General features: G+C 48.2%; 1 protein-coding gene across 2 annotated transcripts in view; it reads left to right on the top strand.

Moving 5' to 3' along the window:
• The window catches only part of NEGR1 (neuronal growth regulator 1), a 311,487-nt gene that overhangs the window by 247,336 nt on the left and 40,619 nt on the right, over positions 1-23,532 (top strand). For both annotated transcript variants that reach the window (XM_067301402.1, XM_067301403.1), the window contains 2 exons: positions 5,606-5,726; positions 11,419-11,570. In XM_067301402.1, coding sequence (XP_067157503.1) covers positions 5,606-5,726; positions 11,419-11,570 — 273 coding nt within the window. The remainder of the gene's footprint in view (positions 1-5,605; positions 5,727-11,418; positions 11,571-23,532) is intronic.

The raw sequence follows: 23,532 nt of genomic DNA, 5'->3' as shown, positions 1-23,532 counted from the left end.
TACCGGCGACAGCAGCTCCGCTCCGGCTCCGGGAGGTCTCTGAGCTCCCGCACGGGAAATCCTGGCCCGGCCCTTGCGCCCGTGGGCGACGCTGGTGCTGAGTGCCAGTGCTTGTCCTGCAGCGGGAAACGAGGGGTTCGCGTGGCGTGCGTTGCGCAGCACGGAGCATCCGCGCCGCGCATGGGGACGGGGGGAGCGCCGCCGCCGCCGCGAGGAGAGGGCAGCTCTCCGGTCGGAATCGCAGGTGCCCGGTGCGGCGGGCAAATACGCACGTGCATCTCTCTCCGTTATTTTATCTGTGTATATGCAGCCGTTATTTAATACCTACAAAATGCGAAACGCATATAAAATTACTCCTCTCACACCGGGTTTTCTTGTTAGCGTAATTGTCACGTTTTATTGTAGTGCTTTCTGTGAGACTAACTTCTCAATTAATCCCCCCTCTTGGGGGCTGTTGGTAGCGCTCACGCCCTTCTCCACGTCGGCCCTCTCCGCTAAACCGCTTTCCTCCTTGCTGAGGCTTCCTGCCTTCGAGACCGGCTCTGATTTCTTTGCCCGCTTTTGGGGCTGCCGTTCTTTGCAACGAGGTCCGAAAGACGTCCGCGGTGCCGGCGGGACCCCGGGAAGCGCCTCACTCGAGGCCGCGGCGTGCGAGGGGCAAGCGGCTGGGGGCCTCGCGGGAGCCCGCCCGTGGCTCCTTCGTCGCGGCCACCAGCGCTCCGGCGGAGAGGCGGGCAGCGGGCTGGCAAAGGCGCTCGGCCGCGCGAAGCACAGCTCGCGCTGCAGCCTTACGCACGGCTCTAGCGAAGTGGAGGTGATAAAGAGGACACGTCGAGCGTTGATAAATGCAAAGTCCTGTGACGGGCAGGCAGAAGGGGTTCGGAGGAACTGTTTGTAGGCAGTAAGAGATTTTGAGTTGCTATTGCTAATTTAGCAGTATGTCCTGCACCTAATGCTGAAATTTTAGATATCAAGAAGAAAAGTGTTGGGAGTTGTGAAAGGAGCTGAAGACAAAACAAAAAAATGTCGTACGCTGCCGGCAGACCTGTGTGCGCCCACCTGGAGTGCGGCGTCTGCTCGTGGTCACCGGCTTCAGAAGGGAGAGGATTCAGTTCCGGTCTGAGCATCGGGCAACGCGCCCGAGGAAAGGAAACGAGATGGGTGCAGCCTCGGTTTAAGGCATTTCCTGAGCTCTGGGGATGGTGCCTGAGAAGAAAAATCCTTTTCTGCTCTGGGCGTTTATGGTTCGCCTTCGGGGTCTGCTTGTCCAGGCTGGGCTGATCTCGCAGGTCCCGTCCGTCCTGGGCCCGAGGTCTCGCCCGTGGCCGTGGGGCTGTTCCCCGGGAAGGGCAACGCGTACTGGATAATAGCGAAGGTAGTACTGAGCTTCCAGCTGTGTGAGCGCTTGTTAACATATATATGAGCTTTCCTCTTGCCAAGTTGCATGTATTTAGATCAATATGGTATCCTTTCTGATTATTGTCACCTCAAAATCTTTTACGTGTGAGAAAATGCAACGCCAGCAGCGTAAGAATCCCAATTATTCTTATGTGCTGCATTTCAGCATGAGTGACAGCAATGAGAAGATCGAATTAGGAATGTCTTCTTAAAAATGAGCCTTTGCTGACTAATTGGAAAAACATTTTAAAAATAGATGAAATAACTCGAGGTCCGACAATCTTTTAGCATGTCTTTGTCTTTTTTCCTCTCCAAAACAAACCTTGACAACCAGAAGCAGCAGGTATTTGGAGCTGTAATTTTATCTGGGGTTATTCAGTCTTCCATACTAATGAAAGCAGGAGGATCGGATAGGTTTTTGGCAGCACTTTACTAATCTGTCCACCAGAAATGTGCTTGCATCACACAGTTTTTCTTTATACTAGAAAAAAAGAAAGTAACCTGGTAATGAAAAATATAAGAGAAAGGTGACTATAAGGTATCTTCAGTTTTGTGTTCTACTGTCCGTATTAACCAGGGTTTCTTAGAGCAGAGAATATTGATTTTTTTTTATTACTTTTGCACACCAACTCTGAACAAACAGAGTTTTTTTATCCTGCCAGACGCCCCGTCCTGGTCCCAAGCCGCCGGCTCTCCGCACGGTTGGGGCCGCAGCCGCAGCCAGAGCCCGGTGCGAGCCGCGGTGCCGGCGGTGCCGGCCGGCAGAGCATCGCGGGGCGGCAGGTTTCCACCGAGCGTGCGGGAAGCGGCAGCGTTTCTGGGAACCGCTCGCTCTGCTTGCTTGTTTGAGCTCCCGTAAACCTCAGTTAAAAGTTGTTCTGAATTTTTATGACTAGATTGACTTGATATTTGAGTGCATTGTTGTACAGATAAAAAAAAAATTGCCAAACTGTATTTTTATATATCATGTTTTATTTTTAAATTTATTACCTGAGAGGTACTGCATCTATTAAAACATTAAAAGGCGAGCGGACAAGGTGAGAAGTCTGAGGGTGGTACTTCTTGGAAAACGTCTTTCTCCATAACTCAGGCTTTTGCTCGTAAACTTGTAGAAGCTAGGGAACTGCCTTTGGAGCAGACAGCATCTGAAAATGATCGCGAAAAACTGAAGAATGGTTGTAAAAACGAAAATATAATCAGTAAAGGGCAGGCGTGAGCTAGTATCCATGCGTAGGATAATTGCTTGCACAAATATAAGATGGGCAATCCCTGTGTTGACAGCAATGCCACAGAAAATACAAGGAGTCACGGGGAGAAAGCATATAATTAAGGCAGCAATGGCAGGATATCTTCATGGATTTTACGTACAAAAGTGTCGTATGTAGCTCATGCTGAATAATCTTTCTGCTGTGCTTCCTGATAACGGTGTGTCTTGGCTTGGGGCCTCTCGTTCGGCCAGCGTGGGGATGAGCTGCAGGAGATCCATCCACCATGGCAGGAGCAAGCACGGGGTTTGGAAGTGGGACCTGTGAGAAGAGAGGGAAAGAACTGGGCTTGTTTCGGACTGAGGTTGTTTCGATAAGGCAATGAGGACTGAGAAAGAGTTGAGAAGTCTTTAAATAGGTAAAACCTTTCTTCAAAGAGAAATGTAGTCCTCTTCTTCCCATCACCTTGGACAAAATGAACAATGGTTTAAAACGGAGGTGATGAGAGCACCTGGGAGCTGCAAGGATACCCGAGTGCCTGGGATCGGCACTCCGGGGCGCCTGGACCTGCCGCCCGGGGCTGCGGGTGGCAGCGCGGGCGCTCAGCGGGAAGGGACGGGACGGGACGGGACGGGACGGGACGGGATGGGATGGGATGGGATGGGATGGGATGGGACGGGACCAGCCCGGGCCGACCCGACTGCTCCCACCGCGCAGGGGGACCTGTGTGTCTGCCGTTTTCTCCCATCAGTCAGGTAACATTTTTGTACAGTTTATCTTGCGTGAGTTTGGGTATTATTTTCCTTTAACGTTTTGGAAGCACCAGCTGAACTCGGCGGTGCTGCCGGTGGCTGCCGGCGTCGCTCTGCGCTGTAGGAACGGGAGGCAGCCCGGGCAGGTCTGCCCAGCACCGCCGTCCAGGGCTGTCCCGACTCACGGCAGGGCATGGTAAAGTCCTCCACGTGACCCCTCTCACGCAAAGGTGTTTTATCCCAGTCCTTGGCTGTACAAACTGCTGCATTTCTCAAGCAAGACTAAGGGCTTCATATGCGCTGGGTTGTTTTTGAGGAATAACATTTTTGGAAAAAAAAAGCTCATTTTCTTCCCGTGCGCATTAGAACAGTCTTCCATAACGCTGGGTGTGCATTTTAAATTATGGGGAAGTAGTCATGCAAATTGGTTATATGTTTATCGCGCGCCTGAAGTGTTAATGTTACCTGTTGAGAGTGAATAGATTTATGGATTTCTTCAGCGTAATCGCTGGGAAGGGAGAGCTGAGGAGGGAGGGTAGGGCTGCTGGCTGCAGAAGGGGTGAACGTCTGTCCCCCGACTCAGACAAGCGTGGGGTGATGGGGGGGGGGCTGGAGAGAATCGCCTCTGTGCTTAACCCCATCTAAAGCGTCGTCATCTGACTTTCTTAAGCATCGAGACGTGTGCATAGGTGCTAAGAGGATGCGTTTGTTTTTCTGGGTCGTGACAACTAGATTCCTGTTTGATACCACACATTTCCAGGGTAGCGATAGTTAATGGTACGTTGGCGAGAGGAAGGCTGGAGCGATCGCGCCCGTGGTCCTGCCCACAGAGTGTGCGTTGGGGGCAACAGACCTGTCTCCTTCTTCCCCACCGCTGATGGTTTTGCCCAAACACAGTGTTTCTAGCGGCCTTTCCGGCTGGCGATGGGGGATGATATGTGGGACGCCACGAAGCTGCCGGTATTTGCAGCGTCAGGATTGCCACCAACTTCAACGGTAGCTTCCGTCGCGCTCGTAGGTGATTTCTGGCTAGGCGTATATGTGTGTGGTTATACGAGTGCCAGGAGAGAGCGTCGTCTGTGCACGGACGTTTTTAATGCCTCGTACTTCTGAAGAGCCGTGTGTTTTTATTTCTACCGAGTCAAGTTCCCTTTGGAGCATGAAACGAGTAATGAGCTGACCAGCCTGTGCAGAGAACTTTTTTATGAATCTGCTGTTTAATGTATCTGTTGCTTCTTTAGTGCAGTTGGCTATCGTAAAAGATTATGGCCTCTTAACGTGACAGGCAGGGGAAGGAATGAGATTATGAAAGAAACTGATGGGAGGGAGTCAGCGTTTTACGTGTGCATAAACACCTCAAAGCAACATCTGGAAAATTGCTGGGGAAAAAATAAACAGATTTTTATTTATAAGTTCTGTAGTTTTGTCTTTAAAGCGTTTTATGATGCACATAAATTACTTTATAAAAATAGAATTTTTTTAACAAATTCCAGGGAGAAGGCAATGGTTCATTCAGCCTTTCCTTTGTTAACCTCTTTCCTGAGGAATTTGCTGGGTTTTATTTGCACCTTACGGATGGATTTCTGTGGCAACTGGAGCAACTGACAATCATTTTCTATTTTTATCTGTAATTGTAAATTTAAAATGTTTACTATTTGGAAAAAAAAAGGATATTTGCTGAAACAAGTCTATATCCAGTGCAATACTGGGAAAGTCACGCTCGTTATATGGTACGTAGGATTCTCTCGTAGCTGCGAAGGTAAGTGTGTCCTTTTGCTAGGGCAGAGGAGGGACGTGCGAGGCCAGCGGAGCCTGCGGAGCCTGCGGAGCCGGCTTTCCCGAGCCGTCGCCACCGCAGCTTCAGCCACCGGCACGCGATGAGTGACCCTGGCCAGGTCTGCACCTGCGCCCCTGCGACCCTGCTGCTGACGCACCATCGGCCAACAGTCGCACAGAGTTGTACTTTCTGTTGAGTAACTAATGAAAACATAGTTCAAAAAAAGCACTTTTCAATATGGGATTCTTATTTCTTCTTGTCTCAGTTATGTTTTTTGTACCAGATGTGCAGATCTGTATCAGAATCTACTGTGTGGGATAATTTTTACACTGCTGGAAGAAAACGTGATTGAATGTGAGTCAAGCTGGAAAATATGCACCAGACTGAGAGTAACGTAAAACGTGCTGAAGAGAAACAGAGTTAAACAATCTTCGTATTTGTATGCAAATATCTATTTTACAATTTTTTTTCAGTTGCCCCCACAATTCAGGAACTTAAGTCCAGTGGTGTGATGCTTGGAGGGAATGGCCTGATAAGATGTGAAGGTGCAGGAGTTCCTGCTCCGGTCTTTGAGTGGTACAAAGGAGAAAGGAAGTAAGTAGCCCGCGTTTCCCTTCTGGTCACAGGCGCACTGCACGCGTTGACGACGGGTTGTGCTTGCTAACGCTGCTCTCCATTCCACCGTAAGCGGCCACGCGCGAGGCGCAGGAGACCGCCGGGGAGATCCTGGTCCCGCTCATCACCTCGTGGTGTGCAGCAAGGAAGCTGTAACGCACAGACAAAAATATCGTCTAAAGATAGCGGCTGAGATAGTAACTGTGGGCGTGAGGACCACTGTAAAAGGGGAGTCGTTGCTTGTGATGGTAGATACCTAAAACCAGGCGGCTCCTCGGTCCCTAAGGCCTCCCTGGCTCTCGGCGGCGCAGGAAGCGCAGCGGGGAGGAAGGCAGGTCCCGCCGGAGAGCCCCGGAGAGGGCCTCCTGCAGGAAGACGCAGCTGGAAAAGGCAGAAAGTGCCGTTTTTCCATCAGCGAGGCTCAGGCGTGACATCTCAGGCAGTGGCATCAGGGAGGGGAAGCAGGGCCCGACGTGCCTCCGGCTGCCGGGAAGCACGTGCCGGCCCGGTGCCAGCAGCAAATGAATGCAACGACTTAGGAAGTGGGTGAGCGGAGAAGAGCGCGGGGGCCAAGCCGTCCGCTTCCGGCAGCCTTGCGGCACGGCTTTGGGAGGAGGTCCTTCGCTTCCTGGTGGCCTGAGTTCCTGTGCCCATAAATGAGGCACGATAGGACTGTCCGTGGCTGAGCTGTAATAGTGGTAATTGCATCAATAAGCCTAAGGTTTAAACATGCTTTCGTAAGGACAGCCGTTACAGTGTAATGACCAGAAAGGCCCTGAAAGGTTCTGCAAAAAAAAGGATTTATTTTTAAAGGCATCTTCACAGCTTTGCTGCGTAGGTTTTGGTTATGGGAAGGTTGATTCATGAACAAGATTTTCAACCAAACCTTAATGCGTAAAAATTTTCAGCCTGTCCTGCCCGTTGTGGTCTCAGGCACAGGTACGCACTGTGCCTAGGTTTTTATAGTCCGTTGACTTCGGAGCTGCTGCACCTCACAGCATCTGAGGAGGGGGCTGGCAGCCTGAACCCTAAAAATGACCGTGTGTTTCAGTCTTTTTCACACGCAGCTTCACTTTCAGGTCTTAGGAGCTATGTTGTGGGAACAGACTTCTCTGTAAGATCATCGTTATTTTTAAAAGCAGCTCATTAACTAGGTAGGGTTTTTTTAATAGGAAATTTTGTTCTACAGCTCTTAGCTTATCTAAGAGCTTGTTTCCATTAAGTTTAAATATTGGAGCAAAACGAAGCTGATAATGTCCCTTTTAAGCAAATGTACATATGCACCTTTTAGCTTCTGGAATTTCCTGGCTTCCGAGCACTTGATTTCTCAGCTCTAACATCCATTAAGCCTGGGAGTTGACACAGAATATTAATGACCATTTTTCAGAGAAAACCATCTGTCAGCTCATTTCTCAGTGGCCAGCTGCTCCCCTTTAGGAGTGTTAGCCGCTCTTTTTCCTTCCTAACTTCCCAGAACGCTTGTAACTATCACGCTTTCACCGTAGTCTAAAGCATTCTTTAAAACAATATAATTGATCTTTACTGTATAGAACAGTAAAGATTTTTCTTCTGTTGGAGAAATTTGTCTACATCCTCGTTCCAAAGCTCCGTACTATACCGCAGATGTGTTGGGAGAGGGGGTTGTAGTAGAAACATATTTTATATGAGAAGTATTGTAGTGCAGATTTTAATACAGACCATAGGACTGGGGATTCAGTTAGCCGTTCCCAGCGTGGTCGGCGCCATTAGGTTTGCGATACGGACCAGTTCCTCTCCTGAGGAGCGCGCTGGGAGTCGCGAGGGCGGCGGGGCAGAGCGAGCGGAGCGTTTCGGGGCGGCGAAGCTCCTGCCCTCTCTTCTCTGCTTCCGTCATCACCTGAGGCTAGGCTTACTTTAGTCACCGAGAAACGTCCTGTCCTATTGCGGCTTATGCTCAAGGAGTTGTCAGTATGCGGTTATGTTTCATATAACGGTACGTCATTTTTTGTTAAACTATTGTTTACAGACGTGCAAACACGTACGGCTTCAAAGATACTAGGAGCTCTGAGCCTCCAAGGCTTTTGCGGTCGCAGGGACGAGGAAGATACATGCATATTATTCCTTCTTCCAGGGTTTCCCCTTTGCCTCTGGACGCTGGAAAACCAGCCCAGAACGAGGCTCGGAAAGCCCATTCGTTGTTTTAGTGCAAAACTGAGACGGATCAGCTTCCAGAGGTGGTTCAGAGTAGCATGCACCTTATCCTGCGGATAATTTGCAGATAAAATGCAACACTAAATGCATATAGTGGGAGTTCACATCCTGCTGCACCTTCCGCTAGCAGAACAGAGAGAATCCAGTTTTCATGGGTTAGTCCTGGATTGGGACCCGATTATTTTGTGGGTCTGGATGAATTTTTCAATAAGTGAAGAGTGAGAGTTAGAGCTGAAATCCTAAGTATATGTTCAGTGTCTGAAATAATGAAGCCTTTTGTATTTGCAGCCTGTATTGATTTACATTGATCAAAGTAAGAACAAAAAACACCATTTCCAGACTCCTGGAATCATTTCATCGTAAAATCGTCATTAAAACTGAAAATAAAAGCAGTCACAAACTGCACCCAGTTAAAACTACTAGTCAGCAGGAGAAAAAGCTTGCAGAACTAATTCTACCTAGTCATCAAGCTCGCAAGAGCTGCCGTTCATTAACTTTCCTTAAGCGTCTGCTAAAGCAGACGTGCTTCGCGATATCCTCCCCGAGCGGCGTCCGGGGTGGCGAGGCCGAGGCCCCCGTGGCCGTAGCCGCGGGACGCTCTCCCTCTTTGGAGGCCGGCGAGCGCGCGGGCCGAAGGCTCCCGGCTCCGCTGGGGCGGGCGAGGAGCAGGCCCGCGCGCAGCCGCCACGTCGGCCATCCAGCCCTTCGCCTGCCCGGAGCAGCGCCTCGAGCTCCGCGCAGAGGCCGTCGCGTGGCTAGCGCGGATCGCTGATGACGCCGCGTTCGCGGAGACACCGGACGCGGGGCACGGACGAGCGCGTCCTGCCGTAGCTCCGGCTCCGGAATAACGGTGCTCACAGCCTTGGGAAGCGAAAAATGGAGCGAGCTGTGGAAGGGTGTCCGGGAAAGTTTTTGCATTTGAATGCCTTACGCCCTGGTTAGAAACCCAGAATACACAACTGCATTAAAAAGGGCCTGGAAGTTTTGGGGAAAGGTTTACAGAAGCATCTTAAAATTATAGAAATTTGTCTCGAACTGGCTTCTGGGCTGTACAAAGATTCCTTGCGGGAAGGGGGAGGGCGGCTCTCTGCTGGCTCCCGCGTTTCTGCAACTCCCAGCTGCTCCAGTGTGTTGTGTTATAGGGTTGAGCAAAAATTAAATCTCAGAAATTAAACAGCCACAGGGAAGCAGCCCAAAAATCTTTAATCTAAAAATGTTAATTCTGTTATAATTGATAAAGCAAACAAGACTTACATTTCAAATAACATAACAACAACAAAACTCATTATAATAACTTAATACATTGTAATAATGTGAACGTATTCAAATATGAAACTAAAGATAGATACCCCTTGGGGCTGGTACTGATGCATGATTTTCTTTGTATGCTTAGGCATAATTTCTGGAATAAAAAGGAGATGATACTCCACTTGAGACGTTAGGGTACCAAGCAGTAAGGTGAGGGAAAGGATAGTGTGACTGCGCACAACTTAAAACGCAGTGCCAATTTGGAAAGGCACTTGGTGAAACGAGCACAGGTAATAAGCATTGCGTTTAGCTAATGAGCCCAGCAGAATTACAACGAACCGTTGCTGGCGACGCCGTGCAGCGCAGGGGAGCGAGGGTCTTGGGAGCAGAGGCGGCAGAAGTCAAGATTTAATTTAAAAGTAACAGCATCTAGTTCTTATAATTGCAAATAGAACTTTTCAAAAATAACCAAGTTTAAACTAACTAGCGCTGATTCCCTGGTCCGCTGATTACGTGCCTTATTGGTATGCACATTTGTCTGGTTCCACCTCCTTCAGCGCAGGCTTTGCTTAACAGGGACGCCGGAGGGGGGATGAAGCCATCGGTTAGGCTTACGCTTTTCCGACTCGCCGCGAGGCGCGGCAGCCGCTGCGGAGGCCGAGCGGAGCTGTGCCCAGGAGGGGCCGAGGGGAGCGGGGCTCTGCGCGGGGGCTGGACCCCGCTGCCCTTCGGCCGCTCGGCGCAGCGGAAGGATCAAATTCAGCAGCCGCCTCTCGTCGATTCGCGCGGCGGTAGCCTCCGCCTGGGCACGCCGTTTGGGGCACACTGGAAACCCCAAGGCACCGGCTTTTTCCAAGCAAGACAGTGAGCCGAACCTTAGAGGCTTCAAATGCGTCAGGACCAGTTGGGACCGGCGTGCCGAGGGCGGCCGGAGCGGCCCCGCGGCGGCCAGGCCGGGTGGGGACCAGCGTGCCTCTTTTTGCCTTTTGCGAGTCTGGAGAAAAGGTGAATCTTCTAACTAGAGCGTTCGCCCCAAAGCAAACATTCCAGCCGCCTCTTGTTCCCTGAGCAGCTCCCTTCACTGGCTCCTGGGGCTAGTTTCCCACCAAACACCGCATTCCCACCTGGCATCGGCCGCGTTCCCTCTCAGCCTGCGGGTTGCGCGCTGCCGTTTTCCGACAGGTGCCAAGAGCAGAACTGACTTTCCCTGAGAGCAGGAGCTACACAAAGAAGCGAAACCTGATTTATATGCAGCAGAACGTACTGATTAAATGGAAACAGCAGCATTCGTGCAGTGATAAAAAGTATTCAATACACAATATGCAGAAGTACAATTAATAATGATCGACTTGCAATAGTTTTAGACAGAAGGCTAAAAGATTGCATTCTTCTGCAGAATATATGACTATATTTTCGTATATCAAACAGAAGTTGTAGATTTAATTCAAAACTCTCCTCTTTATGTGAAATATAAGGAACTATGAGTAATAGGCACAGCTAGTATTTTAATAACATGGTTACCTTTCTCATCTCACTGTTTGATTAGATGTGGCTTACCTGCCATGGCACAACTTAAAACAGCCAGTATCCGTTGCGCCAGCGTGGCGGCAGCGATCCCAACAGGATTTTGGAAGCAGCATCCAAAAGCTGCAAAGTTCCTATGAAATTTGTCAGTGGGGTAGAAAGCTTAAAGTTAGGGAAATAAAACCCAGGCGAAAGAATGCTGATTTTGGTTTTGCGTGTGCTTTGTTATTTGGCTTCTCCTCGGGTTGCTGCCTCAGGATTTAGTTTTGCTATGGCACATCTTCCCAGATTGCAAGTATAATTTGTTGCTATGGAAGCCTGTGAAATGAATTACAGTCACAATTATAAGTAGTTTGTTTTTCTGGCTGCTTAATCTTCATGCACCATCGGTTAGAGGTGCATCAGTACGCAAGCAATCACCAGAGCCAAAAAAGGGCAATAGTGGGCGAGGCGGGGGCACTTTAAGGAGAGCACTCACCGTCCCCCGCTTCCCCCTCTTGCTAAACCTCTTGAAATGCGAGAAGTAATTTTGGAGTTGTACGTTATCACTGCGGGTGCAGGGGAGCCGGCGGGAGCCGGGGGTCGCCTGCCGCGGCGAGGGGCCCCCGGCGTCACCTTCCCGGGGCCGCTGGCGTCGCTGATGAACTAAAGCTGCCTGCGTTACTGCCTGTGCCCTGTGAGTTACGGTAGCTCTCTTTTTGCCTTCTAGACTGATCAATGGTCAACAAGGAATTACTATTAAAAATTATAGCACGAGATCACTTCTCACTGTTACCAATGTGACAGAGGAGCATTTTGGCAACTATACGTGTGTCGCTGCCAACAAGCTAGGGACAACCAATGCCAGCCTGCCTCTGAACCGTAAGTAGCGCCGACGGTGGCAAACGGGCACGCTTGCTTCTTTCCGCTCGCCCGGGAGCGCGGGCCAAAGCCCGCAGGATGCCTCTCTTTCGGTTTGCTTCACGAGACGTGCAAATGCCGTCCTGCTTCTCCGGAGCGGGGAGTAATACACACCCGACGGCTCATTCTGCGCTGTGGAAGGGTTTCTGTTTTGGAAGCAATGATACATTTTGGGGGCGTTAATGTTTTATGAAGCTACGGGGAAAAAAACCACCCCACCGTCGTGGTGTAAAGAGTTAGCATGACAAAATCCTTCTTCTCCAAACAGCAGTAATGCATCTCTCAGATGTCACTGTAAACAAAGTTAAAGACTCTTTCCGTTTCGGGGGTAATAACCGAACTGAGTGACCCGGCCGTGCACAGACCCCTGCTCACCGGGCTGATTTCTGTGCGTTTGCCCGGTTGTGCAGAGCGGTTCCTGTGAGTCACAGCAAATATTTCTGAATTTGAAGTTGAATCTTTTTAAAAAGACAATAAGCATTGTAATAGACAAAACAAAGCGCTGAGATATTTTAACGTAAAGCTGAACTAAAATGGGTCTCAAATGTCCCACTCGAAAGATATTTTTAATCATGAATTCATAGTATTTTACATTTGTTGATTGTCTTGCCATCTGTTAGAGGTATTGAGGGACATATATAGTTGAATTTCAGTGTTAATCTTTTTATATTTTACTAGCTGTAAGACTGAAAGAGAGAACTTAGAACATATACTATGTGCTTTCCTTTGCATACAGCTATTCCTTGTTGAGTGGAAACACAGATTTTCAGTTGTTTCAATCCTAGGGATATTAACTCCTAACCATGAAGCTTCATTCTTAATCTACTTCCTATTTAATAGCTATTGCTGAGGTTATTTTTAATTACTACAGAAGAGATGCAGTAAGAAGAAAAGAGGAGGAAGTCTTTGCTTTTATTTTATTTAATATTTGGGAAATCATTAGCAAAGTGAGAAACAATGTTACCAGTATTTTAAACAGAAAAAGCAAGAAGTGAAAACAAAGGACTGCTGTGCCAGAAACAGCTCATATTTGGTGTATTTGCCGTTCAGAGAAGCGATATCGGGTAAACGAAGGTTTGGTTTAATTTTGAGCTCTCACACGAGCCCCTAATCTATGTGCGCGGCTAGCGCAGAAACGGGAGGCGTGGGCTTGCCGGGGCAGAGGCGAGGGCAGGGACGCGCCGTGCCGTGCCGTGCCGTGCCGTGCCGCGCCGCGGGCTGAGCCCATCCCTCGCCTCCTGCCGGGGTTTCACCAGCTCTCTGCCGTGCTGCTAACGGGCTCCGGCTGCCCCCTCGGAGCACCCTGAGATGCAGAGATTGGAGATGCCGTGCAGGTACCCGGTACGGTGCTAAACGTCGCAGAAACGGCTGCTCTGCACCGCGGCAGAGGTGGGAACCGCGCGAGAGAAGATGGGGAGCCTGGCTCTGATCTCCTTGCATGAACATCTTGACTGAAAGACTGTGATAAAATGCCTTCCTTTATACTACAGATTTTTAAATCTGTTGAAAACAAGCAATTGTTTCCAAAAGTTGGTGATCTGTGTTTCAGTTGGTAATTGAGATCATTTGATTTGAGGATGGACATTTTTCCCGGCTCATAGCTTGCATTAAGATGATCTAGAAAGAGAGTTTCTCTTTGCAGAAAACTCCCAGAGTAGTGATGTATTAAATATGGAATACTTATTTAATACTTCAGAGAGAATTTTGTCTTGTAAAAAGCTACTTACATGTTATTTTGTTGGCAGTCATGGAGAGTTTAACATATGCTCTCATTCAGGTGTGTGGGGGGGAAGATTAGTAGTAATTTATGGTTAATTGCTACATACAATAGTCAAATACAGGGTTGTAAAAATAATTTGATCATCATGTTACTTGACATTAAAAATTAGACATTGATGTCTTATTTAAATGTATATTTTAAAGCATTAATTGCATTAGTACAATGCAAAATGAGATGTGGAGTGGTTAGATAGTGTCATTAGAAAAGCTGTCAGTGATTACTGAGATTGCGGAGCCCCTGCTGGATGTCCTTCTGTGTTCTCATGCAAAGCCACCGTCAGGAGAAGACGACAAAGTGGTTTGTATCAGAATTCTCTCCCAAAGCCTCGCTGCAGCACGAGAGCTTCCAATTCCATGCAGAAGTCCACACACCTCTGCTGTTAGGTATTGGCAAATTGCCCAATGTCTCTAAGTAATTGCTAATTGGCTGTTTCTATCTGCATTTTTTAAAGAAAATTCTGTGTGGCAGAGTTAGAAAATCTGTGTTTTCTTTCTTTGCACGTTCCCGTGTAACACAGAAGTGGCACCTTGGCTGTGCAGAACTGGGACGCTTTCCTGGGGACGGAGCAGGTCCCGTCCTCCATCGTGAGCATCTGGCTTCCACGCAGATGCAAAATTCAAGGATACTAGAGAAAGGACTCTCTTGCTCTACTGCCAAGAGGGCTCGGGGCTTCAGCGATCCGTAAATGCCACCTTGGGCTAACGGGACGTGGTGCCGGGATGTCAGGGCTGCAGGGGACAAGCTGGCTTTGCGGGGCTGCGGAGGAGAGGCCGAGGCGGGGATGCGGCGCCGGCGGGGAGCCGGGCCGGCAGTGCCAGCGGGCGGAGGGGAGCGGGAGCGCTGCCTCCCCGGGAACGCCACAAAATTTGTCGTATCCCTCATCAAAGACCTGTTGGTCACATGCAAGGTCTAGCTATTAATAATAAATTCAGCGGCTATAAAGTGGAAAGACTGAGCCTTGCAGGAAAAATACAGAGAAGCAGTGGTCCCAATAAATTAATAATGAATGGCAATTTGCTAATTATTCATGGCTAAGTCCATCGTATAATCCAAATGTGTTGTTTTTCGAAAGTACTCTGCTTGTTCTGTGGAAAAGCGTATGAACTATGTGATACTCCCAAAGCCGCGGCTTGACGAGCGCTTGTTGGACAGTCCCATCCTGCCATCTACGGGTCTAATTCGTCACACGTTCAGCACTGTCTCTGCTGGGTTTTCCCAGAATTTTCAGTACTTAAGAAGAATGTGGTGCTTTCCTGTAAGTAAAGCATGTGTTTTCGGATTCATTAAACCCATTTCCTCGTGAAAAGGAGGTGTTGTAGTATGTACCCAGGATGAAAGGTGCCGTCTACAGAGGCGAGGAGTCAGCGGAGAAGGGAACAGTCCTGTTTAAAGATGCAGATTTTGCTGTTAGATTAACACGGTTTTGAGTGGCGACAAAAGGCGTTTTCCTGCAAGCGGATTCGCAAGGTCCCCGTGGGAGGAGGGGGTCAACGTTAGCCGTTGGCGCCAGAACGGGTTTGTACAACGGTTTTTCTAAAGCGACCCAAACGCCCTGTGTCTGCCCTGCTGTGCGAGCCGGCGTCTGCTGCGCTGACGCTCGCCCGTGCGCGTGCTCCCGGGCGCCGGCGCAGCTCCTGCAGCGGGGATTTGTTTTCCCTTCAGCGGCAGCTGAGTCCCGGCCGCGGGTTTCTGCCTCGAAGCGCGGCGCCGTGGGGCAGCCCGTTCCCCCGCGCCGCCCGGCCCTCGCCTCCTCCCGCTGCCCACGGACCCGCGGCCCCGCGGCGGGGAGCCCCGGGCCAAACCCCCGTGCTCGTAACCTGCGTATCGCCCGTACGGCCCGTCCGTCCGAGCTGCGGGTGAGGGTTTGGTACGAGGCTGTTCACGGGGGCGCGACGTTCCCTGAGCGTCCCCTCCGTGCAGGATGGGGGTCCGCGAGCCGCGTTCGCGCAGCCCGTCCCCTCGAAGGAGGCGATGCCTCTCTCCTAGGGCAGTGACGATCGTTCTCTGTGTACCGTTGGGTAAAGGTGTTACGGGGTTTTGATTTTTTATTTCTAAGGAGTATCTCCCGTGTGTTCCCTCGTATTCTTTATGAATGCTATAAACCCCTCATCTGGTAAGCGCTACCTTTTTTAAGAAAACTTGCAATATAGAGGAAAGTGTCTGTGTCTGTTGCTGACAGCTGCCATAGAAACGACTTACTTTTAATGGCTGATTTAATGATCCATATGTGCTACTTTCCGACTGAGGAGATGAGAGTTATACAGAAATATTAGAACATCAGTAATTATTCTGAAATGTAAATAATTGTGCAGAGCTGCAGAAAAGGTCAGTAGTTACACTTGGAAGAGGAAGGAGTGCCTAGCAAGGTGTGGGCGAGATCTGGTAATATTTTCTGGGCTAATTTAATTGCTGCAGCTAAACAGAACTACTTTATTGAATAAGCATCCAACTGTGAACTTATGCGTGGTGCAACATGCTTATAATCTTGTCTCAAACATTTCTACATGCCAGTAAGCACCAGACCATGCCCTCAATTTATATGTGTTGATTACATTGTGTTCTGGTTCCTACAGAAAGATATCCACTCAAACTACTATATTAATCTTCTTAATAAATTGAGATTCTTGTCTGTAATGTAAAAAAAAAAATTATGTTCTTCCAAAAATGTAAATTAACTCACTATAAATTGCACATAACATGTGATGATATGCATGTTACTCAGTCACACTTAGTATGTGTAATTGGTGTATCGTTGGGTACGTCTACTGGAACATCAAAGACGCAGAGGTATCTAGGGCGAAAACCATTAAAATATCTGCAGAGCGGTGTAATGGCCTTGCTGTGCCTTGTCTTCTGAAAAAAGGTAATATTGGGACAGGCGGTCATTTATCCTGGTGACCTCCCAGCAGCCTGGCTCATGGACCAGGGTCTGCAGCTTTCCTTCCCCTGCTGGGGCAAATCGTAAAAATCTGAGAAAAACTAGGGATCAAAGGGACTTCGGAGGCCATCTCAGATGTCCGGCCGAGGGCAGGACCCCGACGGCTGCTGTCGTTCGTTCCTGGTGGCCGCTGGACCACCTGGTTCCCCAGGGTCGGTAGTGAGCTTCCACCACCGGTTACGGCGGTGCGTCTTTCCTGCCCTCGGGAGCGCTTCCTCCGTGTACAAGCCAAACGTTTCCGTGCTGCAGCCGGAGCTTGTTTCTGCCTGTCGTCGCCGCCGTGGGCAGGAGAAGAGAGCGGTGTTTCTCAAGGCGAGGAACAGCGGCGCCTTGCGGAGGGGCAGGGAAGGGGACCGCTGCGGCGTGGTACTTGTTCCCGGGGACGCCAAAGCCTCTCTGGGAATGAGCAAGGGAACAGTCCCAAATGAATAATTTGACATAGTGATAAATACTGACAAATGCGTGTGTTTGCACTACTGTTGCCAATAGTAGTGGTGACGGAGCGTGGTCTAGCAGACTCGCTGCTGGGACGGACACCCGTCCACGACTGTTCTGCAAAGGTAACTTGACGCTGTGCTGTGTCTCTTAGGCAGCAGTCACACCCCTAAAGTGACTGCTGTTGAAGCTCGAAGGTTTCCACGTGCGCTCGTTACGCCCTCGGCAGCAAGGCTTCCCCTTCTTCTGCAAAGCGCCGGCGAGAGCGGGGATGCCCCAGCGCCCGCCGCCCCTGCCGCCGAAGCGCTGCCTCCGCCTCGCTGCTGCCCGCGGTGCTGCTCCCAGCCGGCCGCGGGTGCGCTTGCGCCTCTCGCCCGAGGCGGGCAGAGAGCTCCGAGCCTCCCGGGACAGGCTTTCCCTGCTCGTCTCGCCGGACGCACGCCCTGCGAGTGGGCCAGGAGCGCGGCCGTGCTGCCGGCGGCTGCGGTTAAGGGTAGCGTAAATCATCCCAAGGCTGCTTGGGACTTGCCCTGTTCTCGTGGTCTGGCGTCATCGTTGACCTCTGCAGGGTTTCGTACTGACTGGGAAATTGTCTTTTGGTGTATTTGGCTATGTGACAGGTTTCTGCTAAGTTCTAGCTCAGTGCATCTGCTGGGCTACCCAGTTCGTCGTTTCGAGAAAAAAATCTGCTCTCCAGGGGAATTTCCCTTGTGTTCACAGTTTCAACTGTCAGCCTATAACCTAGGAAAGATTTTACTGTTTCATTTCTTAAGCACTGATCCCCCGAACAAATCAAACTTAAATCTGTGTATTTTTGTGTTATGTCTCCACTGGGCTGCACAGTCTGCACAAAGCGGTTGTATAGTTATATATACATATATTATAAAAAAATATAAAATTCAAATTCCCGTGCTCATGAAGAGCCTCTCCGAAGTCTGCTGCAGTCAGGCAAAGACGTCTGCTGGCGCCCTGAGGTCTGGTCGGAGCCGAGGCGGCGGGGACGTCGCTGCACGGATCGCCCCACCGCCGAGCCCCAGCGCTGCCGGGTCGGGGGGGTCGGGTAGAGCCCCCAAAGCCCCCCAGGGCCCCCCAGAGCCCCCGAGCGCCCGGGCCGGGGCGCTGCTCTTAAACTGTGTCCTTGTAACCCTAGATAGCAAAGTTCTAGATACACGTTCCTACTGAAATCAAATAATTCAGAGAGGTTTTAATTTACATGGCTAGAAGCACGTCTAAATTTTCATTTTAGGTATCAGTAATTGTGATGATTAAACATTCAAGGTCGTTTATGGAACTTATTTGCAACCTCACAGTGAATGCAGTGACTACCCGGGACCAGATCAGGGCTGGGAAAACCAACGTTCAGAGCTCTTGTTCAAGTCACGTTTCTTTTTATTACAGAGTAAGTAGAAAATGTCAAAGTAAATTAACTTTTTAGAAAAATTGAAAAGCCAAAGAATAACCTGCATAACAAATGGGAGGAAAACTGAAAGTGTTATAATGTAATGGTATAAATATATTTTACAACTCAGTCTGGAATACACGCTGCAGACTTGGTCTCGGATATTTTGCAGAACAAGCAGGGGAAGGTTCATAAAAGCGTAATGGGAAACAAAGGATGGAAGAATTCCTCTGTCAAGAGATTAAGGTGATGATTACAGTTTATCTTGCAAAGAAAAAGACACTTAATGAAATACTCTTTAGTCTAGAAAAGGTGTATTAGGAAGTTTTCTCATAAAACAAGCCCAAGAGGGTTTTCAATTACACTAATCAGTGGCAAATTTTTAGCTCAAAGCACTTCTTCACAAAATATACTGTTAAGTGTAGAACTTATTTTTGCCGAAAGTTGTCGAGGCCAAAGCTTATGGAGCTTTTAAAAAGAATTAGCTCCGGATCCAGAACTGGATCCGTAATGCGGATGGACATCGCAGAACAGCCGAGGGGTCTCTTTCACCGCGCTGCAAACACAGGTTGCCTCACGGGGGAGATCATCTACCCGGTGAATTCTGGGCTGTTTAACAAAAGCGGTTGCCTGCATCCAAACAATATTTACCTGAAAAGCTTGTGTGCTTCCATCTTGCAAATAGTCCTCTAGTACGATTCCTTAAAATTAAAAATAGATACGCGTACAGAGACCTCCGCAGAATTTGCGTACCTTTTCCTGGAGCTTGCTACGTGTTCCTAAGCAGCTCGACAGCTTGTGAACTGAAGAAGATGAGAAAAGAAGAAATTCCTATTTTCATGCAATGAAGCTAAAAATAGATTCACAGATTTAAAACTGCAAGAGAGTTTTTTCGGTGAGGCCACAGTATAAACACTAATTAACCTCTGTATTGAATCACCTAAGTAACCAAATGCTAAGGGATTTCAGCAAGCCTTTAAAGTAGACAACTCAAGCAATGTTTTCCTTAATTACACCTCCAGTTTTATGTGTCAAGATTTTAACTGTGTTTTTTTTTTTTATATAATAAACTAGGGATTTATAAAAGCTTGCTGTTCTCAAGATTTGTTTAAACCTCAGAGGAAAAACATTAGCAACAGATGCTTAGGTATTACTTGTAATATTTGGAACACTTAGTGCAAAGACCTATGATGAATTTTTCAGAAATGTACTTTTTTCCAAACATATTATTACAAGTAACAGAGCTGCCATCTCTACCTTAAAATGATTTACTGTGAAGGCTTTGCAAGACTAATCTAAAGTTTACTTTGCAATAAGGAGTTCTTGCTGTCCTTTTCTTATAAATCATTGGCCTGTAAAAAATATTCAGATTTTTGGACCGGTCATCATGTGAACTAAGGTACACCACCATATAGCAGTGATGTACAGCTTTTATTTATTTGGACTATAAAATATATGTCTGATACCAGTCGCTTTCACTTTGCTGATGCAATTGCTAAGCTTTCCCCAGTGTTGCAAATCTGTAAGGCAATGTCTGCCACACGGAAGAAGCTAACTTTGGAGTATGGAGTAAGGATCCAACAATGTTTTATCTAGAACAATAGAAGCTTTAATGCTTTTAAAGCTATGATTTACGGCTAAAGATAGTTCTGCACATTCCTTCATCACCAATTGTTCTTCAACTTCAGTTCCTTCGGAGTTTTGGGTTTACTTGGATTTATCTTTTTCAGCAAGTTAATTTACCTTTCTTTGTAACCTAGATTCCTGATAATATCAGAGCAATATATTACATAAAGTAAAGCAAGTCTGTTTTAAAGTATTTTTTTTTAAATTAATGACCAGGCGGATGAAGTTTAAAAGCAAAGTAGCAGTTTTTTGCAAAATTGCAAAATGCTTTCCCTGAATCCCAATTTCTAAATTTAGGATTAATCCTTAATTTCTTTTGAAAAAGGATTAAAGAAGTTTCCCTGTGATACTTGTCATCGTGTCTGAATCTCAGTGTCACCATTCAGACGGAAGGTTCTCCGACTAAAGAAACTTTGGCCAGACAGTCGGTTTTTGCAGTACGTGTTTGAGGAACAGCAGTGGCAGAACACAGGCTGGGAGGGGGCGGTTGCTCCGCAGAAAGCCGCACGATGAGGAGAATAACCGTCCAGCCTACAGCATGAAACCGGTCCAAAAATGAAGGGATGTGAACTTGTCATGAATAAATCCAGGCTGAAATTGGAAGATTTCTAACCGTGAGAGCAAGTAGGCTCTCGAACAGTGTCTGTAGGGAGTAGTGGGGCGAACAACCTAAATAATTTTGACATTGAAGCTTAGCGAGTTTATCAAAGGGATTTGGCTCCCGTTGCAGAGAAGTGAGCCTAAAGACTCAGGTCTGCTCCGTACAAAGCACGTTAAAGAAGAAGGTGCGTCTCTTCCAAGCGATGTCCTTTCCGCTCCGTCGTTTTGCAGGCCGCTGCCGGGCAAGCCCCCCGTTTCTCTCGGCTCCGAGCGGCACGCGGGTGGATTAGGTCTTCTCTTTGAAAGCGCCCTCGTGTTCCTGCGGCTCTCTCGCCTTGGAGCAATTACAATTTCCGAGCACCTCGATAGCTCGGTTTGCTTGTCTTTGTTTAAGCCTAAGGTTCAGAGGAAGTCTACCCGGCGCTTTCAGCGCTTGTCATTAAGAGCGAGGGATGAAAGACGCCGAGGTCGCAGGAGCCGAGTGCGGCGCTGGGAGAGCTTGGAACCTAATGAGCAGCTCGCTGCAAGGCTAAATAAAACCCAATTGCACCCAGGGATTTAGTACTGTTCTCATTTTATTATCCTGCTTATCAAGTGGGCTATGTGGTCAGCATTAATGAAAACGCTTCGCTTGGTCCAGCATACCTGACACTGTTTCTAGGTACCTACATTTCTAGATTTCTTTAAGGTGATTTTTATTGTCCTGCATTTAAGAAAAGATTCATGTTTGTCTTTTTGTAGATGAAGATTTATTTAATTTCCCATCTATTAAAAAGTAGCCGGTTTGTTGTGCCTGTTATGAAAGTGATGGAAGGACGATTTAGCAAGGGTTGGTCCGGGCATGCTCAGCTCTGAGAAGGGATTGCTGCAGGATTGCGACTGCGGAAGAAGGGTCATGCCAGGGTTATCTCAGTAAGGTTTAGGTGGATTTTGTATCTAACAGAAAACTTATTTCTCTTTCCAGACCCAATATGTGCAGTTCCTGCGTTCTAATAGTATATTTTTAATATCCTAATAGTAGTTCATCTGCAAAATGAGAGTCTAAGCTGCAGTATGATATTTAAAATTAAAGAGTTGTGCTGACTCTGCATTTGAAGAAGCAGCAAAAGAGAAAGTGCTCTCTGACCTTGGGAGGTAGTCATCCTTGTTCTGCATAATGTTTTGTGGCAGCATACTAATACTTAAATAACACATAATTTAATATTTTATATTTCACCATCCTTACCAGGAAAAGGCTATCCTTTAATCAGCCTGGTAAATCTAAATGCCTAGGGGAAGAGGATAAGTGAGTCCTTTGAGATGCACATGTTGTTTATTTTAACCCATTGATTTGTGTGCTGGAATTTTCTGTTTTCTTGCAGGATATTTGCAACAGACGTCTATTCTTTGCTCTCAGCGTTTAATAGCTCCCCAGGCAATAAATGCATTTCCTTCCTTTGCGTGCTTGCATAATTATTTGTTCTATAGATTAGTGAGGCACTGTTTATCTTGTGTACTACCTGTCGACTGTTTCTAGCACGCATCTGTACCAAATGAAGAAAAGAATTGTAGTTGTTTATGGCTCAGTTGTGACTTCAGCAATCCCTGTTAATGTTCACTGTCGCGTCCCTCGCCTTTTCTCCTGAGGCTGACTTTGAACACCTTGGAGCGTTATGTGGCTCATTATGTGTTTTTCTTGGGAAGTTTGTAGTCAGAGCTTATCATTTGCTCCTCTTAAACTCCTGATAGAGATGTGCAGCTTAATTAAGTTTGCATTTACAGAAATTGTAGATGGTCTATGAATTTCATCATGACGTTGGCACATTTCACCATGTAATTTATAGAGGTTTGTAACGATTCATTTGATAGACATTGTCTGTGGATTTGAGTTCATCAGGGATCAGTAGAGCTATAATTACACAGTAATTATTAAATAACTTACTCACAAATTGCTATGTCAGCGAGAGCAAACCTTAGCGCGGTTGAGCAGCGCCTAGTTCCTCCCGGCGGCTGTGGGATCCGTCGCGGGCACGCGGGGCCGGAGCGGCTCTCCAAACGCGGCCGTGCCGCAGGGCCGGCGAGATCTCGCGCGCTGCAGCAGCGCGGGAACGCAACCCGTGCGCGGGCGCGAGGTGTCCGTGCCCTGCTCCGAAGGACCCGCGGCCGGGGGCGCTTTTCCCCCGGGAAGCCCTGCAGGAGGTGCGGAAGCGGGCGCCGGCATGCGGCTCCGGGAGCGGGGCTGCTCGCAGCCGGGGCGGGCGAGCGCGGTGCACGGGTGGGAGCAGCCTCCCGGCGAGGCGGGCACTGCAGACCGACCGCAAACCGCAGCGGGTTCCTTGCTGCTCCCGAGACTTTCCGCTAGCTGTGGCAGGCCCTGTACCCCCGCAGGGCGAGCGGTTCCCCGGGATGGCGACGTGCCGAGTTCGGGTCCATGTCCTGCGCCGGGAAGGTGAGGACGGGCACAAACGCGCTCTCGCATCCGCCACAATTTGTACCGCTGCAACTGGATCAGCGGCTCTCTTTAAGTAGGCTGTTTACTCACTGTATGACCTGAAATTAATAATATTTTTTCAGAAATTGTGCTCTGCTCCAGCACAATGTGCTGTTCATGTTAGTCAGAGCACAAAAATATGATGCAGTTTCTAATACTTGTATGGGTGGGTAAGACTCTGCCTGCATTAGAGTGCTGTAATGGGCATTTCTGCACATGCTGAGCTCCGTCTTCCTTTTGAGGCTTTGAAAACACCACCTCTAAGCAGGCAAGGAATTGCCATAGACATCAGTTGCTACCCCAAACTGTCTAATATTAAAAACGTGTACAGATTGTGTAACTGGTGTATGTAATGTCACAAATTCTTAAGTCATTTTTTCCTTCTAACTTGGTGTGTTACTGTAAAGTTCATTCTTTTCCTAGATCTATCTGCAAATGTGCTTATTTTTAAAAAATGTTATCAAAAAAATCTTTTTAGAGCAGTAAGCACGGATAGAACAAAGGCGATGATTACCGTAAAGTGTTTGATGGCTGCAAATATAAAAGCACCCAGCTGAATAAGTGCCCATAAAAACTTCTGTTTGGACCCTCCAAAATGCTTTATGATATTTTAAATCTAGAAGGATGCAATCAAAACCTTCACGAAACGCACTGCAGCCTTTGCTGTTCTCACCC

Source organism: Apteryx mantelli, chromosome 8 (genome assembly GCF_036417845.1).
Source record: "Apteryx mantelli isolate bAptMan1 chromosome 8, bAptMan1.hap1, whole genome shotgun sequence".
NCBI classification, from domain to species: domain Eukaryota; kingdom Metazoa; phylum Chordata; class Aves; order Apterygiformes; family Apterygidae; genus Apteryx; species Apteryx mantelli.
The sequence above is the reverse complement of the archived record's forward strand: the minus strand, read 5'-3'. Positions and strand labels throughout refer to the sequence as shown.